The following is a 13905-nucleotide window of genomic DNA, read 5'->3' on the forward strand; positions in this document are numbered from 1 at the left end:
GTGAAATATGAGTCAAAAGAGAAAAATCACAATTAGTAAATAAATGTAGGAAAATATTCAACTTCCTGGAAACCAAGGAAATCAAATTAAACAATGGAATACCATTTTTCACTTATAAAAGCTAGTAAACTGCAGTTAAACATACACATTCACATATATTGCTAGTGGCAGAGTAAGTTCATATAAGATTTTCAGAAGAAAAAAGATTTTGGAAAACAATTCAGCAATGTTTACTAAGAGCCATAAAAAAGGCCAAAATATGTGACTCATTAATCTCACTTCTGGAATCTATCCTAAGGCAATAACCCACTATCACTAGTACACACTTCAAGAAACACATGCAAGGGGCTGGCCCCATGGCCAAGTGGTTAACTTCACGTGCTCCACTTTGGGGGCCCAGGGTTTCACTGGTTCGGATCCTGGGCGCAGACATGGAACCACTCATCAGGCCACGTTGAGGTGGCATCCCACATGCCACAACTAGAAGGACCCACAACTAAAGTATACAACTATGTACTGGGGGGATTTGGGGAGAAAAAGCAGAAAAAAAAGAAGAAGAAGATTGGCAACAGTTGTTAGCTCAAGTGCCAATCTCTAAAAAAAAAAGAAAGAAACACATGCAGACATACAAACACACAAAACTAAATAGAAAACAACTCCAAATACCAAGGGAGTGAAAGGAAGTTAAGTAAATTCCACCTACTCAATGGAGTATTATGCAATTATTCAATAAATTTCAGGGCTCTAATAACATGCAACCACAATGTTAATGAAAAAGTATAACGCAAAATTGTATATACATTAGAACATAAAATTAAAATTTATGTGAATTCATTCACTTAGTAAACATTGAATGAATATCTATTATGTGCCAGGTACTGTTCTAGTTATTGAGACAAAATCCTGCATTCATCAAGCTTATATCCTAGTGGTACTGCATATGGCAATACTTGAAAGGAAACATACAAAAACAACAGTTGTTAGGGTAGAAATATTATGGGCAATTTTTTCACTTCATTTTCAAAATTTCCTGTAATGGTATATAGTCTTTATAACTTAAAAATCTCAGAAAGTGTAAAACAAAAGCAAGGAATTTTAACTCACCTTTTAATGCTAGATAATCCCTTCTCAGCATTCTTACTACTTGTCTGAAACAATGAGACCAAAGAACTAAGTTAATATATGTACTGAGATTTCCTTAATAGATGATTCTAAAAGCTATAAGCTCCCCCAAATGATACCTTGCTCACTTCTGCCCAAGTCTGTAGAAATCCTTTAAATAGCTCACTGTTATCATCTTGATTTTCAGGAGTCATTTCTAAAGGCCCAGGAGGTAACAAAGGCTGTTATGAAAAATAAGAAAAAAAAAAAGTTGATTGTCACCCTGCCCTAAAATGTAAGCTTGAGGTTTTTCACTACTTTAAACTTTCAACACCAACAACAGGAGTGCCACATTGTTAGCATTCAAAAATAGTTGTTCAATGAATGCCAGGTATCCTGTAAAGTAATAACATGTATTATCTCATTTAATCCTCTCACTAATCCAGTGAATGAGATATCACATTTTATTTTATTTATTTTTTTAACAGCTGTTTTTTTTTCATGTTTTTTATTTTTGGTGAGGACAATTGGCCCTGACTAACATCTGTGGCCAATCTTCCTTTTTTTTTCCCTTCCCAAAACCCCAGTACACAGTTGTATATCCTACTTGTAGGTCATTCTAGTTCCTCTATGTGGGATGCCACCACAGCATGGCCTGATGAGCGGTGTATAGGTCCGCACCCAGGATTCAAACTGACAAACCCCGGGCCACCAAAGTGGAGTGTGCAAACTTAATCACTTGGCCATGGGGCCAGCCCCAGAGATACCACATTTTAAAGATATTGGAATGAAACTTAGGGAAGTTAACTTGTCCAAGTTACACTGCCAATAATTGGAATTGCTGGGAACTGATTCAGATCAATTCAATTTCATTATTCAAAGTTATTATTCTATGCCAGTGTTTTTTAAATCACAAGTTGTAACAATGGGTCGTGAAATCATTTTAATACATCACAACCAGCAATGTGTTTTAGCAAATGAGAAAAGACTAGAATAGAAAATACAAAAATGCATCACATGTAATAAGGATAAACATCAATTCACAAAAGTTTTGTCTCAGTTGTCTGTGTGTGTGTGTGTGTGTGTGTGTGGAATGGGTTCAACATAATTATATTTCTTATCATGGATGGAGGCTTCAATAAAATGTGAAAGCTACTCTTCCCCAGCACCTTAATTTGCAATTAGCTCCCAAAGCATCAGTCTAATTAGTGCTATGTTTCAATTTATAATTAAGCACTTTGATATAAAGTATTAAAAACAGTCAGTGCTCTTGAATAAAAAATATAATTACAACCTTATTTAGATAATAAATTCGGTAAATAAAAACTCTCTCACTGATAGTATATAATTATAGTACAGAAAGGGACCCCCATCACTATTATTACATATTTATTATTAATAATGTTAATAACTCCCATTTATTGACTACTTGCTAAGCCCTTAATACAACGTAAGGAACTCTTTAGATACTATTTCATTTAACCCTCACAATACCCCTTGGAGGTTTCTATTATTGTTGCCATTTTAAAAATGGGGAAACCAAGGCTCAGAAAGGTTAAGTAATTTACCCACAATCCCACAGCAGGTAAGCCTGCAGAAATACAGAATCCAACCCAGTCTTTATGACTTTGAAATCTTACTCATTAAACCATACGACTATTAAGTATTAAATTGATGAAGTACAAATTAAACATAATTCAATGACTTTTTTGTCTAGTTTCAAACACTTCAAATTTTTCAGTATTTTGTTGAGTTAATATAATGTATTGGCACTCTTTCTTACATTTTCATCTGCTACTAATATTGTTGGCTGGGTTGGGGTTGTTGGTAATGAAACTCCTGAAGGATCTACTTTTAGTAATCGCATTGACCTTCTACATCCAATCTCATTTTCTCTCTTCTTAGGCTTCTTTCTAAAGGAGTGGGAAAAAACTCACGTTACACTCATAAAACAATTATATGTATCTACTAATATTAAGGAAATAACTTATAGGAATGTATCTCATGGATATATTCACACATTGCAAAGATGTATGTACATGGCTACACCAATTTTAATTAAAACTCTGGAAACATAAATGTTCATCATAGGGAGGTAAAAGGTATTAAATTATGACATACGTATCTAATAGAATATGCAGCCATAAAAAAGAATAAAATAGATCTTTGTGTGCTGATATGACATGAACCCTAAGATATAAGAAGCAAAAACAAGGTCCAGTATATGTTAAATATGCTTCCATTTGCTTATTTACAAAAATGTCACACATTTGCACATGCTGAAATTACCTACGGAAGAATATACATGAAAACTATTAACAGTGGTTTCCTCTAGGGAGAAGGCCTGAAGAACTAAGGTCTAGGATGAGAAAGATATTTAAATGTTTCATTGCCTTCCCTTCCATATAGTTTACTTTTTAAAATCATATACATACCCTACTTTTTTATGTACTATTTTTTCATTTAAAAAAAGTAGTTGTTTTACTATAAGTTTTTTAATTTTAAGTTTTCAGTTCCATATGTAAGGAGCTTGAAAGCCACAACTCTGTCTTGCCAAGTAAAAAGCTAAACAGACTGAAAAATCAACAATCAAAATTAAGAGAGGCGAGGTCACAGTGCAAACTGCTGAGCCCCATACTAGAGACAGACAGCAAATACAAGGAGTTATGCTTACTGGAGCAGAGACTCAGGAACAGAAACCATCATAGGATCAAGTGCCAGGGTAGGAAAACCTGAATGGTAACTGACCAATTGCTGGAGACTCAGGGTGGACAAGTCTGAGAGTTAAAAACTCCTGGGTGGTCCACACAAAAATCTGCACGTGGATGTTAGCAGCAGCTTTGTTCGTAACTGGCAAAACTAGGCAACCAAGATGTCCTTCAACAGGTGAATGGATAAACAGACTGTGGTAATCCAGTTAATGGAATATTATTCAGCACTAAAAAGAAATGAGCTATCAAGCCATGAAAAGACATGGAGGAACATTAAACGTATATTACTAAGAGAAAGAAGCCAATCTGAAAAGGCTACATACTGTATGATCCCAAATACATGATATTATGGAAAAGGTAAAACTATGGAGACAATAAAAAGATCAGTGACTCACAGGAGTGGTGATAGGAAGGGGATGAATAGGCAGAACATAGAGGATTTTTAGGACAGTGAAAATACTCTGTATATTATAATGATGGATATATGTCATTATACATTTGTACAAATCCATAGGGTACAACACCAAGAGTGAACCTTAAAGTAAACTACGGACTTAGAGTGATTATGATGTATCAGTGTAGGTTCATTCTTGGTAACAAATGTACCACTCTGGTGAGTAATGTTGATAATGAGGGAGGCTATGAGGGCGTAGGGGCAGGGGATATTTGAGAAATCTCTCTAACTTCCTCTCAATTTCCTTGTGAAACTAAAACTTCTCTAAAAAAATAAAGTCTTTTGCGGGGCTGGCCCCGTGGCCGAGTGGTTAAGTTCACGCGCTCCACTGCAGGTGGCCAGTGTTTCGTTGGTTCGAATCCTGGGCGCGGACATGGCACTGCTCATCAAACCACGCTGAGGCACCGTCCCACATGCCACAACTAGAAGGACCCACAACAAAGAATATACAACTATGTACCGGGGGGCTTTGGGGAGAAAAAAGAACAAAATAAAATGTTTAAAAATAAATAAAGTCTTTGGAAAAAAAAAAAACCTCAAAAGGTACTCACCACAACAATTTTGTGAGATTTACGTCCAGGAGCTCAACTAAGTCCTCATAGTTAACTATCAGAGAAAAATCCCTTCATACTTCCCCCAGAGGGTGGGAAAAAGAAACCATTTTGAAATATACCAGAGCACTCTGTTCTTCTCAATGAGACCTGCCTTCAGGAGAACTACTTAACCAGAGCCTAACCTGCTAGGGTATTATCAGAGCCTAACTGACCCAGGAGAAGGGAAATACCCAACTCCAGCCCACTCTTGTCATCCTCTCCCACCTAACCGGCTTGGAAAAAACCTAAAACATTTGTGAAATTCTCAGTCCAGAGGCAGAGACAGGCTCACTAAAGACTGAGACCTTATCACAGGATGCTTCCCTTCCCCCTACACTGTACCACATTACTAAAGGCCTATTTACAACAGTTCCTTTTCCCCAGTACATCATGTCCAATTATCAAGAAAAAAATTACAAGGCACACCGAGAGGCAAAAAACACAATTTGAAGAGACAGAGCAAGCATTAGAACCGACGTAACAGGAATGTTGGAACTATCAGACCAGGAATTTAAAACAACTACAATTAATATGCGAAGGGCTCTAATGGATAAGAGACATCATGCAAGAACAGATGGGCAATATAAGCAGAGAGATGGAAATCCTAAGAAAGAACCAAAAATAAATGCTAGAGATCAAAAACACTCTAACAGGAATGCCTTTGATGGGCCTATTTAAAGAGTAGACATGGCTGAGGAAAGAATCTCTGAGCTTGAGGATATCTCAATAGGAACCTCCAAAACTGAAAGCAAGGAGAAAAAAGACTGAAAAAAAAACCCCAGAATATCCAAGGACTGTGGGACAACTACAAAAGGTGTAACATACACATAATGGGAATAGCAGAAGGAAAGGAAAAAGAAAGGGAACGGAGGAAATATTTGAAACGATAACAACTGAGAATTTCTCCAAATTAATGTCAGGCACCAAATCACAGATCCAGGAAGGTCAGAGTGCATCAAGCAATTTAAATGCCAAAAAAAATCCTACACCAAGGCAATTCATTTCCAAACTACAAAAAAAACAAAGATGAAAAATCCTGAAAGAAGCCAGAAGGAAAAACACCACCTTATCTATGGAGGAACAAAGATCAGAGTTATATCCATCTTCTCAGAAACCGTGAAAGCAAGAAAAGAGTCTAGTGAAATATTGAAAGTGTTGAGAGAAAAAACCAATCAACCTAGGATTCTGTATCCTGGGAAATTATCCATCAAAAGTGAAGGAAATAAGACTTTCTCAAACAAAAATTATGGGAGGGACCAGCCCTGTGGCTGAGTGGTTAAGTTTGCGCACTCCACTTCGGCGGCCGAGGGTTTTGCCGGTTCGGATCCTGGGCACGGACATGGCACTGCTCATCAAACCATCCCACATGCCACAACTAGAAGGATCCACAACTAAAATATACAACTATGTACTGGGGCGCTTTGGGGAGAAAAAGGAAAAATAAAATCTTTAAAAAAAAAAATTATGGGAATATGTAGCCAGTAGTCCTGCTTTGCAATAAATGTTAAAAGAAGTTCTTTAGAGAGAAGAAAAATAACATATGTCGGAAACTTAGATTTACATAAAGATAGGAAGAGCATTGCAGAAGGAATAAGTAAAGGTAAAATAAAAACTTTTTTCTTATTCTTAGTTGATGTAAGATAACAGTTTGTTCAAAATAACAACAATGTATTTGATTATGTATGCTTAACATATATATCTTATGTCTGTGCGTTTATATATACATATGTATGCTTATGTATATAAGCGCTTATGTGTATAGCCAGCCCTGGTGGTCTAGCGGTTAAGATTTGGCACTGTGACCACCATGGCCCAGGTTCATTTCCCAGTCAGGGAACTACAATGCTCCCATCTGTTGGTTGTTATATTGTGGTGGCTGCATGCTGCTGTGATGCTCAAAGCAATGCCACTGGTATTTCAAATACCAGAAGGGTCACCGAAGGTGGACAGCTTTCAGCAGAGCTTCCAGACTAAGACAAACTAGAAAGAAGGACCTGGCCACCCACCTCTGAAAAAATCGGTCATGAAAACCCTATGAATAGCAGTGGAGCATTGTCTGATATAACTCCAGAAGGTGAGAGGATGGCTCGAAAAGACCAGGTGGGGTTCTGCTCAGCTATACACAGGGACGCGAGGAGTCAGAATTGACTTGACAGCACTAAACAACAACAAAAATGCGTAAGTATGCATATATATAAGTGAAATGAATGACAACAATGATACAAGGGACAAGAGGGAAGAATTAGGATAATTTTGTTATTATAAGGTACTCACCCTACCCTTGAAGTGGTATACTGTTATTTGAAAGTGAACTTGGATTAGTTGTATATTGTAAATTCTAAGATAACCACTAAAAAAAGCAAAAAAAGAAGTATAACTGATATCCTAAGAAAGGAGAGAAAATGGAATCAGATAAAACATTCAATTAAAAACACAAAAGGCAGAAAAAGAGTGGAAGACAAAAACAGAAACAAAGAACAAGGGAAATAAATAGAAAACTAACAAATATGGTAGATATTAATCTAACTACATCAATAATCACTTTGAACATCAATTGTCTAAATGTACCAATTACAAGAGATTGTCAGAGTGGATCAAAACACAACACCCAAATATACTGTCTACAAGAAACCCAATTTAAATATAAAGACACATCTAGATTAAAAGCAACTGAATGGAGAAAAATATACCACGCTAACATGAATCAAAAGAAAGCAGGAGCAGCAAGATTAATTTCAGATAGAGCAGACTTCAAAGCAAAGAAAGTTATCAGGGATAAAGAAGGGCATTATGTAATGATAAAGGGGTCAATTCTCCAAGAGATAGTAAGTCTTAACAAGTATGCACCTAATGATGGAGTGTCTAACTACATGAGGCAAAAACTAATAGAAGTGCAAGGAGAAATAGAGAACTCTATTGTCTTAGTTGGAGATTTCAACACTGTTCTATCAAAAATGGAGAGATCCAGTAGGCAGAAAATCAGGGAGGACACAGTTGAACTCAAGAACACCATCTATCAACTGCATGTAAATAACATCTACAGACTACTTCATCCAACAACAGCAGAATATACATTCTTCTCAAGCTGACATGGAAAATTCACCAAAGTAGACCACATTCCACACCATAAAACATACCTTAACAAATTTAAAAGAATAGAAATCATACAATGTTTGCTCTCAGACCATAATGAAATTAAACTAGCAATCAATAACAGAAAGAGAACTGGAGAATCCCAAAATAAAGATTAAACAACACACTTCTAAATAACACAAGAGTCAAAGAAGAAATCTCAAGAGAACAAAAAATATTTTGAACTAAATGAAAACATAACTTATCAAAACTAATGGGATGCAGGGAAAGAAATGTTTAGATGGAAATTTGTAACATTGAATGCACATATTAGGAAAGAAGAAAGGCCAAAATCAATCATCTAAGTTTCTACCTTAAGAAACTAGAAAACAAAGAGCAAATTAAATCCGAAGTAAGCAGAAGAAAAGAAATAATAAAAATTAGAGCAGATCAATGAAACTGAAAACAAGAAATCAACAGGGAAAAATCAATAAACCAGAAGGTGGTTCTCTGAAAAGACCAATAAAATCAAAAAGCCTCTAGTCAGATTGACTAAGAAAAAAAGAGAGAGGAAACAAATTACTAATATCAGAAACAAAAGAGGGGACTCACTACAAATCCTATGGACATTAAAAAGGTAATAAAGGAATAATATGAACAATTCTACGCCCACATGTTTCGTAACCTAGATGAAATGGACAATTCTTTGAAAGACACAATTCGCCAAAAACAACATAAGAAATAGACAGTTGGAATAGGCCTATACCTATTAAAGAAACTGAATCAATAATTAATAACCTTCCAAAACAGAAAGCATCAGGCTGATATGGGTTCACTGGTGAATTTTACCAAAGATTTAAGGAAGAAATTATACCAATTCTCCACAATCTCTGTCAGAGGATAGAAGAAAAGGGAATACTACCTAATGCATTCTATAAAGCAGCATTACTCTAATACCAAAACCAGACAGACATTACAAGAACAGAAAACTACAGACCAATCTCTCATGAGTACAGACGCAAAAACCCTCAATAAAATATTAGTAAATTGAATCTAACAATCTATAAAAACTGTTATATACCACAACCAAGTGAAATATGTCCCAGGTATGCAAGACTACTTCAACACTTGAAAATCCATTAATGTTATCCACCACATTAACAGGCTAAAAATGAAAAATCACATGATCATATCAACAAATGCAAAAAAAGCATCTGACAAAATCCAACACTTATTCGTGATAAAAAACTCTCAGTAAACTGAGAATAAAAGGGAATTTCCTATTTGAAATATATTACAATGTACATCTGAAATTTATATAATGTTATAAACCACTGTTACTGCAATAAAAAAAGGGGAACTTCCTCAACTTGATAAAGAATACCTACAAAAGACCTATAGCTAACAATACTCCATAGTAAGCAACGCCAAGCTTTCCCACTAAGATCAGGTACAAGGCAAAGATGTTCTCTCTCGCCACTTCTTTTCAACACTGCACTGGACATTCTAGCTAATATAATAAGACAAGAAAAGGAAATAAACAGTATGCAGACTGGGAAGTAAGAAATAAAACTGTATTTGTTTACAGATGAATGACACGATAGTCTATGTAGAAAATTCTAAATAATGGACAAAAATACTCCTAGAACTAATAAATGAGCATAGCAAGGTTGTAGGATACAAAGTTAATGTACAAAAGTCAACTGCTTTCCCATACACCAGCAATACACAAGTGAAACTTGAAATTAAAAACACAATACAGGCAAACCTCAGAGATATTGTGGGTTCGATTCCAGACCACTGCAATAAAGTGAACATCAAAGTAAAGTAAGTCACACAAATTTTTTGGTTTCCCAGTGCACATAAAAGTTATGTTTACACTGGGGCTGGCCCTGTGGCCGAGTGGTTAAGTTCGCGCGCTCCACTGCAGGCGGCCCAGTGTTTCGTTAGTTCGAATCCTGGGCGCGGACATGGCACTGCTCATCAGACCACGCTGAGGCAGCGTCCCACATGCCACAACTGGAAGAACCCACAACGAAGAATACACAACTATGTACCGGGGGGCTTTGGGGAGAAAAAGGAAAAAATAAAAAAAAAATCTTAAAAAAAAAATAAATGAAAAACTTAAAAAAAAAAAAAAGTTATGTTTACACTATACTGTAGCCTATTAAGTGTGCAATAGCATTATGTCTAAAAAAACAATGTACCTACCTTAATTAAAAAATACTTTATGGCTAAAAAATGCTAACCATCATCTGAGCTTTCAGCGAGTCATAATCTTTTTGCTGCTAGAGAGTCTTGTAAAAATCACAATATCTGCAAAGTGCAATAAAACGAGGTGTGCCTGTACCATTTACATTAGCACTGAAAAAAATGAAATAATTAGGTATAAACCTAACAAAACATTTATAAGATCTATATAAGGAAAACTATAAAACTCTGATAAACAAAATCAAAGAACTAAATAAGTGGAGAGATATTCCACGTTCATGAATAGGAAGCCTCAATACTGTCAAGATGTCAGTTCTTTTCAACTTGATCTATAAATTCAATGCAATTCCAATCAAAACCCAGCAAGTTATTTTGTGGATATTAACAAACTGATTCTACAGTTTATACAGAAAGGCAAAAGACAGAGAATAGCCAATATGATATTGAAGGAGAAGAACAGAGTTGGAAGACTGACTACCAATGCCAAGACTTACTTTAAAGCTATAATAATGAAGACAGTGTGGTATTGATGAAAGAATAGACAAACTGATCAATGGAACAGAACAGAGGGCCCAGAAATAAACCAAAATAAATATAGTCAACTGACCTTTGACAAAGGAGCAAAGGCAAGACAATGGAGCAAAAATAGTCTTCAACAAATGGTGCTGAAACAACTGGACATCCACATGCAAAAAAATGAATCTAGGTACAGACCTTACACCCTTCACAAAATTAACTCAAAATGGATCATAGACCTAAATGTAAAATGTAAAACTATAAAACTCCTAGAAGATAACAGGAGAAAACCTAGATGACCTTGAGTTGGCAATAACTTTTTAGATACAACACAAAGACACTACCAATGAAAGAAAAAATTGATTAAAATTAAAAACTTCCGGAGCCAGCCCCGTGGCTGAGTGGTTAAGCTATCGCGCTCCGCTGCGGGAGCCCAGGGTTTCGTAGGTTCAGATCTTGCTCGCAGACATGGCACCGCTCATCAGGCCAAGCTGAGGTGGCGTCCCATATGCCACAACTAGAAGGACCCACAACTAAGAATATACAACTATGTACCAGGGGCTTTGGGGAGAAAAAGGAAAAAAATTTTTAAAAATTAAAAACTTCTGCTCCACAAAAGACAGTATCAAGAGAATGAGAAGAGAAGTCACAGAGTGGGAGAAAAATATTTGCAAAAGACACATCTGAGAAAGGATCGTTTTTCAAAATATACAAAGAACTCTTAAAACTCAACAATAAAAAAAGAAATAATTAAAAAATGAGCCAAAGACTCGACACCTCACCAAAGAAGATATACAGATGGCAAATAAGCACACGAAAAGATGCTCTATATCAAACAGCATCAGACAAATGCAAATTAAAACAAGATACCATTACACATCTATTAGAATGGCCAAAATTCAGAGCTCTGACAACACCAAATGCTAGTGAAGCAACTAGTGGAGCAACAGCAACTGTCATTCATTGCTGGTGCAAATACAAAATGGCACAGCCACTTTGGAAGAATTTGGAGGTTTCTTACAAAACTAAGCATACTTTTACCATATGATCCAGCAATCACACTCCTTGGTATTTACCCAAAGGAGCTGAAAACTTATGTTCACACAAATACTTGCACTTGGATATTTAGAGCGGCTTTGTTCATAAATGCCAAAACTTGGAAGCAACCAATGTGTCCTTCACCAGGTGAATGGATAAAATGTGATACATCCATACAATAGGCTATTATTCAATGCTAAAAGGAAATGAGCTATCAAGTCATGAAAAGACATGGAGAAACTTAAATGCACAGTATTAAGTGAAAGAAGCCAATCTGAAAAGGCTACATACTGTATGATCCCAAATACATGACATTCTAGAAAAAGGAAAACTATAAAGACAGTAAAAAGATCAGGAATTGCCAGATGTTGGGGGGGAGGGATGAAAAGGCAGAGCACAGAGGAGTTTTAAGGCAGTGAAAATACTGTATAAGATACCATAATGATGAATACATGTCATTACACATTTACACAAACCCACAGAAAGTACACCACCAACAGTAAACGCTGAGACAAATATGAGCTGTGTGTGATTATCATATGTGTCAATGTAGGTTCACCCTGGGTAACAAATGTACAACTCTGGTGAGTGAGGTTAATAATGGGGGAGGCTATGCATGTGTAGAGATAGGGAATATTTGAGAAATCTCTGGACCTTCCTGTCAATTTTGCTGTGAACCTGAAACTGCTCTACAAAAATTGTCTTAAAACAAAGTAGTTTATTAAAAAATGTTGGGGAGCTTCTCGTCAAGATGGCGCTGTGAGCAGACATTGAACTCGCCTCCTCCCACAAACACAACCAGGTTACAATTTTAGGAAGAATCACCCTGGATTGAAGACTGAAAACTGGATAAAAAGAACCCCCACAACAAGGGACAGTCCTGATGAAAGCAGAAGAGGCAGCAACTCCGGCCGGAGAGGAAAAAAGCCACCTTTGGGAGCAGTGGAGCTTCTCAGCTGGCCAGGCGGGAGCCAACCTAAGGTGCGCAGCCCTCCCTGGAGGAGTGAGGTCCGGAGTAGGGGCAATACTGCTATAACCATCCTTCAGACTCAGCCCAACTGAGATGGGGGTCTTACTGTCTGGCTTTGCTGGCTATTAACTGCAGCGAGGACATGCCAGAAAAGCTATGGGCAGAAAGCCGAAAAGATCAGGGTCTTAAAGGGCCCACGCATGAACTCACTCACTGCAGCAACCTAGAATCACCAGAGAGAAGGCTGACTGTCCTTTGGTGAAACGAGACTCACCTGGTAGGCTCTGGGGGCATCTTGGTGAGAGGAGGATTCTCTCCGGAGACTGAGACATTGGTGGGGGCCGTTGTTCTGAGCTGGTCCAGGCGTGCTGATACAGACACAGGTGGGGGCCATTGAGGTGCGTCCCTTGGGCTGTTAGCCCAGGGGTCTGCCATACCCACTAGAGCACAGATTTAATCCAGTTCAGCCAGGGCAGGCAACCCGCCCTAGGGACTGGCCCCACCTAACAGCAAGCCCTCAGGCTACTTTTCAGCCAGCATTGACTGAATGCCTTGATCCTCTACAGGCAGGCAAAGGTGTCTGCCTCTGTGGGGCAGGGCTTGTGTGAGGACCTGGTGAACTGTGGGGGGCATTGGGGCAGAGGTGGGGGCCTCTGCAGTGTGGCAGTGGGGTATGCTCCAGGGGGTTGAGAAGTGTGCACAGACCAGGACTGTGCTGACAGTGTATGTGGTCCAGAGGAGGGGCGAGGCTTATCAGCGGCAGAAGACTTGTGTTTCACAAATAGCCATAAAAAGGATCATCCCCACCTTCCAAAGCCTGAAACAACTGAGTGCCTCCATGCCAAGGCCTAGCCCCACTCAGCTGCACTCCTAAGAGAACTGACATCAGCCTTGTTGGCCTCAGGCCTATCACAACTGTACACCCCTGAGCCTAGCAACCAGCTACACTGGGTACCAACCCAATTAAGAGGTCAATTGCAATAAGAGTGTGCTAACAGGTGGGACCAAGATGGCGGAGTGAGTGGTCTTCTTTGTCTCTCCCTCGTCGAATCTACAACTAATTGGACATTCACCGATTAACAAAGGATATCCAGATAGCATCTCAAGACGCCTAAGAGTCTCGTACTACTATACATCAGAAGGCAGACGGAATTCCCCCCAGGAGGAGGTGGAAATAGGTGAAAACTCTCCAACCCCTGACCCCCAGACAGCCTAGTTCCTGCAGGAGGCTCTCTTCCA

At 37.9% G+C, this 13905-nt stretch overlaps 1 protein-coding gene across 6 annotated transcripts in view; it reads right to left on the reverse strand.

The window, feature by feature from the left end:
* Window positions 1-13905, reverse strand: part of WDR76 (WD repeat domain 76) — a 63704-nt gene that overhangs the window by 25954 nt on the left and 23845 nt on the right. For all 6 annotated transcript variants that reach the window (XM_070502400.1, XM_044764999.2, XM_014847089.3 and 3 more), the window contains 3 exons: window positions 2885-3014; window positions 1242-1343; window positions 1105-1148 (listed from right to left, as the gene is read on the reverse strand). In XM_070502400.1, coding sequence (XP_070358501.1) covers window positions 1105-1148; window positions 1242-1343; window positions 2885-3014 — 276 coding nt within the window. The remainder of the gene's footprint in view (window positions 1-1104; window positions 1149-1241; window positions 1344-2884; window positions 3015-13905) is intronic.

The sequence above is a fragment of the Equus asinus genome, chromosome 2, assembly GCF_041296235.1.
Source record: "Equus asinus isolate D_3611 breed Donkey chromosome 2, EquAss-T2T_v2, whole genome shotgun sequence".
NCBI classification, from domain to species: domain Eukaryota; kingdom Metazoa; phylum Chordata; class Mammalia; order Perissodactyla; family Equidae; genus Equus; species Equus asinus.